This window comes from Amaranthus tricolor, chromosome 14 (assembly GCF_026212465.1).
Source record: "Amaranthus tricolor cultivar Red isolate AtriRed21 chromosome 14, ASM2621246v1, whole genome shotgun sequence".
Lineage (NCBI taxonomy): Eukaryota > Viridiplantae > Streptophyta > Magnoliopsida > Caryophyllales > Amaranthaceae > Amaranthus > Amaranthus tricolor.
In genome coordinates, this window is record NC_080060.1 from 4,717,248 (window position 1) to 4,723,570 (window position 6,323).

A 6,323-nucleotide genomic window follows, 5' to 3' on the forward strand; every position below is an offset into this window, starting at 1 on the left:
TCCCACATAAATATGATTTTTCATGTAGATCGATGAATAATCATAGTCAAAATTTAACATTAAAATTCATAAATTATAGTACTTCCTTTGTTTTCATTTGTTATTTTCATTTACTTTTTGCGCACATCCCAATGTAAATTTAATAGTCAAATAATTTTATCTTGGAGCTTTTAAAAATTATAAAAAGTTGACTTTTAGAAAATATATATTGAGACAAATCTATCAAGATTTCACGTGAATATGTTTTTTCATATAAATCAATGAAAAATCATAGTCAAAGTTTGACAATAAAATTTATAAATTCTACTTGACAAGAACATATAAGAACGAAGGGAGTAATATTTGAGAAGAACGGGTGAAAAAGAGATAATATCTTTTATATTATGATCAACCTTGAATTGTTGATACTTAATTCCTCATTCCTCATATATTCCGAGTCTTAGGGTGGGGCAACAAAGGAATTTGCTTTCTACTTTTGCGCCACAAAAGTGTTCAATTGACAAGAAATTGATTCCTCACTCCTCTTAAGTCTCAACACACACAAGAGTAGTAAATGAAACTCCACCCAAAAATAAATTCTCATTAAACATTACTACTACTACTGCTGCTCTTCTTTCCTTTCATTCTTTCTCTTTCTCATTATATTTCTTATGAAATCATTCATTTTTTGCTTACCGAAATGAAGACAACACCCTTACTCAACATGTCCAAATCTAATTTCCCATGGTCATCTTCAAGGAAAGTCCAAAATGATGAAACTTTGGATCAAAAACCGGAGGAAAATCAGGACAAATATCCACCAAATCATACACTTACTGATCTAAATGCAAGGAAAAAACTACAAGCAATTGCAGTTTCTAGAATAAGGTCAGTTCTTACAGCCTTAAGTATCCACAAATCCTCTTCAAATTTCCCTAATTTAGGGTCATGCCCTAAAGTTATAGGTACCCTTTTTGGGTATAGAAAAGGGCATGTTCATTTTGTGTTTCAAAGGGAACATAACTCAATTCCAGTGTTTTTTATTGAACTTTCAACTCCTATAACTAATCTTGTTAAAGAAATGGCTTCTGGGTTAGTTAGAATTGCTTTAGAATGTGATAAACAAGAACAGAAATCAGAGAAAAGGTTTAAGAGAAGAAGATTGTTGGAAGAACAAGTTTGGAGGACTTATTGTAATGGGAAGAAATGTGGGTTTGCTACAAAAAGAGAAATTGGGGCTAATGAAGCTAAGATTTTGAAAGCTATTGAGCCTATTTCAATGGGGGCTGGTGTTCTTCCTGGGTTTAATGGGTCTGGAGCGGGTCCTGATGGGGAGCTTATGTATATGAGGGCCCAATTTGAAAGGGTTGTTGGGTCTAGAGATTCTGAAGCTTTGTATATGGTTAATCCTGATTGTCATGGTGCTCCTGAGCTTAGTATCTACTTGCTTAGAGTCTAAGAAAACTGAAACCGTGTGACATGACTTGCTAATACTGTGTTTGGATGGACGGAAATAAAGAGAAAGAAAGGTGAAAGGATTTGAAGAGGTGAGGAATCCTATAACAAAATGAAAGGAAAGTGATTTGGAGGAATTAAATGGATAAGTTTTGTTAACGTATTAATCTTTTCGGGTAGAAAGATTTGAAGGCAAAATTCTCATTTTACTTCTTTCCTTTCCTTTTCTTCTAAACAAATAAGATTTACTTCCCTTTCATTCTCTTCCATTCCTTTCCCTTCCCCGTTCTCTTTCTTTTCTCTCCAAAGTCGTTATCATAATCAAAAAGCAAATTACTCTCATTTTGAGCTATTTTTGGCTCGTTTTAAGCGAATCGGGTATTTAAAATTTAAATCAGCTAGCAAATCATGTAACACAGAAAAAGACATAACAATTATAACTAATCTCAAAAGTGAAAATATTGTAAGTTGTAGTTTTTTGTCTTCTACTTTTGGTTAGGGTGGAGACTAATAGAAGTCTACTAGTAGTTGACAAGGAGTTGATCTTTTGTGGTATAAAAGAGAATTGGAGAAGTGGGTTTTTAATTTTTTTTTGTAGTAGTATTTTGTTAGTTTTATGGGATGTAATGTATACTGGCAAATAGAAAAACAATGAAGGGAAATAGGTATATTATGGGCATGGTGGTCAAATTAACTTAATGTAAGATCTTTCATGCTATGCAACTCTCCAATTGGTATATTGTTATGGCTATTTTGCATATAGTTTTTCCTATGGGTTTGTTCATGCTTTATGTTATTCAAACAATTTTTTTATGCAACAACTGTTAAATATACTTATCTTATACTATCTTTCTCAAACTGTAATAGTATATCTAATCATTTTCATGAAGATTTTGAGATGCACAATGAAATTTTTTTTTTTAATTTCAAACTTATGGAGAATTTTCTATAGACAAGAGGGAGAATAAAAATTAAACTCTTCGGTAGGTGATGAGAATTAAATATCTATCATTAAGATGTATTGATAAAATTTTAACTATTAGATCAATTCGTAATTTATATGATCAAATTCAGTAAATGATGTACTAAATCATGAGTTCTTAGTATTAGAGTATATAACATATTCTGGGGCTTCAACTATAAGCTTAAATTTTTAGTTAAATTGGTTTCTTGACATGGTATCAGAAGCCAATGTGACAAGAGGTCACGAGTTCGAATCTCAACCACCCATCATATAAAGTGGAATACTTAGCGCCTATGCGCATCCACACTTCTAGCCCAATGGACTCTTGTGCGAGGGGGCGTGTTAGAGTATATAACATATCCTTGGGCTTCTACTATCAGCTTAAATTTTTGGTTGAATTGGTTCCTTAACACTTAGAGGTTGTTGCAACTGAATAGAAGTGTTTATGTAGGTTATCAAGTCGATTTTGGATTAGATGTTTCAGGTCTGTTCTAAATCGGTTCTTAAGTTTATATTTATTTTTACATCATTATAAATCTAGTTTAAAGTCGTGTTCGATTACAAATCTGTCAAATATCGGATCATTAGATCCATTCTGAATACCTATAATGTTTTCTTTAGTCACGTGATTTACAACTCCTTTGATCTATATGCCTAATCTTTGATTTGGTATCTTACAGGAATTGTTGTTAGATTATGAAATCTACTCATACAAAATTTGGAATAAATCATCTAATGATATCATGTTACCTAATGATTGGCAAGGAAAATAGGGGCATTATTATTTGTCGCCACCCTTTTCATTTTATCGCCACCCCCTTTTCTAATGAAATTACGAATTTGCCCTTAATTTTTAAAAATTTACAAATTTGCCATTGAGTTAATAAATTTTTTTTTTTATTTTTTTTTATTTTTTTTTAATTATTTTTATTTATATTATTATTGTTATTATTATTATCATAGTTGTTATTATTATTATTATTATTATTATTATTATTATTATTATTATTATTATTACGGTTATTATTATTATTACGGTTATTATTATTATTATAACGGTTATTATTATTACGGTTATTAATAATAATAATAATAATAATAACATTAATAATAAAAATAATAATAAAAAAAAAAATTAAAAAAAAATATCAGTCGCACAAAGCGTTTTGTGCAACTGATATTTTTTTTTTATTATTATTAATTTTATTATTATTATTATTATTATTACGGTTATTATTATTAATTTTATTATTATTATTATTATTACTATTATTAATATTGTTGTTGTTATTATTATTATTATTAAATTATTATTTTTGTTTTAATTATTATTGTTATAACTAATGTAAGAAAGAAAGCATAAAAATTGACAAAACACAAAACACACAAAATTTACATGGTTCACCAACAATGTGTTGACTAAGTCCACATGCAGAGGAGAGAAAAATTTTATTACTAGAAGAAACCCAAAATACAAATATTGGCTAGATTATAGAAAATAAGAGTTTATAAATTACTCCAATACATAAAACCTTAACCAAAACAGATTTTTTTAGGATGATGCAAAACTAATGCCCAAGACTCCTTTTATAAGGAAAAGAATAACAAGCCTTTGTTATTCTTCCAATGTGGGATAATGATAAACATTAATCTTCCAATGTGGGATAATGACAAACATCAATCTTCCAATGTAAGGTTATGTCTTGAATCCCACATTGGAAGATTGATGTTTGTCATTATCCCACATTGAAATATTAATGTTTTTCATTATCCCACATTGGAAGATTAATGTTTATCATTATCCCACATCGGAAGAATAACAAAGGCTTGTTATTCTTCTCCTTATAAAAGGAGTCTTGGGCATTAGTTTTGCATCATCCCCAAAAAATTTGTTTTGGCTAAGGTTTTCTGTATTGGAGTAATTTATAAACTCCTAATTTCTATAATCTAGCCAATATTTGTATTTTGGGTTTCCTCTAATAATAAAATTTTACGCTTTCTTTCTTATATCAATTATAACAATAATAATTAAAACAAAAATAATAATTTAATAATAATAATAATAACAACCACAATATTAATAATAATAATAAAAAAAAAAAATTAAAAAAAATTACAAGTCGCACAAAACGTGCGACTGTGTTGTGCGACTGTCAGTCGCACGTTTTGTGCGACTAGTATTTTTTTTTTATTTTTTTTTATTATTATTATTTTTATTATTAATTTTATTATTATTATTATTATTATTATTATTATTATTATTATTAATAACCGTAATAATAATAATAATAACCGTAATAATAATAATAATTATAATAATAATAATAATAATAACAATAATAATATAAATAAGAATAATTAAAAAAAATTAAAAAAAAATGAAAATGAAAAGTTATTAACTCAATGGCAAATTTATAAATTTTTAAAGATTAGGGGCAAATTCGTAATTTCATTAGGAGGGGGTGGAAAATGAAAAGGGTGGCGACAAATAAGAATCGGGGAAAATAATTATCAAACTGATTGAAGGTATACATACATATACACCCATGACCCATGGTTGTGATCAAGAACGCATCGTCAAAAGTAGCTAAGTCTAAATCCTCAACTATTAAAGCCTTGTTTTATTTGGATTTACTGCTAGATCTTTCAAATTATGTTATTGTCATTCTTTGATTATGGCTATGTTAATTTTTGACCCGACAGTCGATTTGATGTACAATATTCAGTTCTACGTCATATTTAGCTTTATTTATGAGAATAACATGTGTTGTATTTACAATTTTAGCCCAAATAACTTTTGTGTAAGAGAGTTTGATAGAGTATACTCCTATAACATATCTTTGAAGTTTCAACCATCAACGTAAATTCTTAATAGAGTTAGTTCGTTAACATGTTTTTATTTTTTTTTTATTTTTTTTTATTTTATTTTTTGAGTATTTGAAAGCGGAAGTAGGAATGTAGTGTAGGACTAATTGGAGTATTGTTCAATTTTGTGCTATACTTGCTTTTAAAAGAGCTACATTTTACTTTTTGAAAGACTCATGATGTGGCGGCAATATTTCAAGTAAACTTTAATTGTATTGTTAATTACTTAATCAGCCTTATAAAATTAGAATGTATTTTCATGATTCCCATTTTGCTTTTCCCTTTTATAAATATTTTTAATATTTTCTTTCATATTGGGTTTCTTAACCCTTTTCAATCAATCAATATATATAATAATATTATCATAAAAACCAATACTAAGGCCTAAGGGTTTACATGTCCGGCCTAAATTACAAGAATTAATAGTATAAAAACAAATTTAATATTTAAAAAGTTTAGCAAAATGCTGTTTTTATTAAAGCTGAATTGAGTAAGGTAAATAAACATACGTATGTAAAAATATAGTTACCTAAATATAAGTTTCATAAAAAATATATAATAAAATTCTACACATTAAGACAAATTTAAGATATTTTAACTTTTGTAAATCCATAAAAAAAAAATATGTATAATTCTTTCTTTTTGTATATAATATTTTAAACGTAATTTATAAATTACTTTATGATCTTGTTTAAATCGTCTAATGACATGCTTTTATAATATAACTTTTTATAATTTTTAAATATGTATCGTTCAACATATTAATAATTAAAATAACATATCAAATTGTATAAAAAATTAAATGGAACAAATATAATAAAACGACAAAATACTTTTTTAATGCTCATGAGTCCTACCTGTTTGTTTTTATAATTTTATAATTTTATAATTTTATAATAATAAATAAGCAAATTGAGTTATGTGTGGAATGTATTCCCGAGAGAAGATAAAATAGTGTAATTAAGCACTTAAGTGTAATCATGAAAGTTAACAATAGCAATTAGTAGCAGTTCAGCTACATGATATAAAGAAAATATCATGTGGGTCAACCATAATATTG

The 6,323-nt window shown here is 27.2% G+C and overlaps 1 protein-coding gene across 1 annotated transcript; it reads left to right on the forward strand.

Annotated features, from left to right (window-relative positions):
* The first annotated feature begins 435 nt into the window (after positions 1-435).
* Positions 436-2,252, forward strand: LOC130800442 (protein MIZU-KUSSEI 1-like). The gene has a single exon (XM_057663967.1). The coding sequence runs from the start codon at positions 680-682 to the stop codon at positions 1,436-1,438; it is 759 nt and encodes a 252-aa protein (XP_057519950.1). The 5' UTR covers positions 436-679; the 3' UTR covers positions 1,439-2,252.
* The last annotated feature ends 4,071 nt before the right edge of the window (positions 2,253-6,323 follow it).

What these genes read in the sequence shown, in the direction of transcription:
- LOC130800442 (XM_057663967.1), top strand. Translation starts at nt 680, where the DNA reads ATGAAGACAACACCCTTACTCAACATGTCCAAATCTAATTTCCCATGG.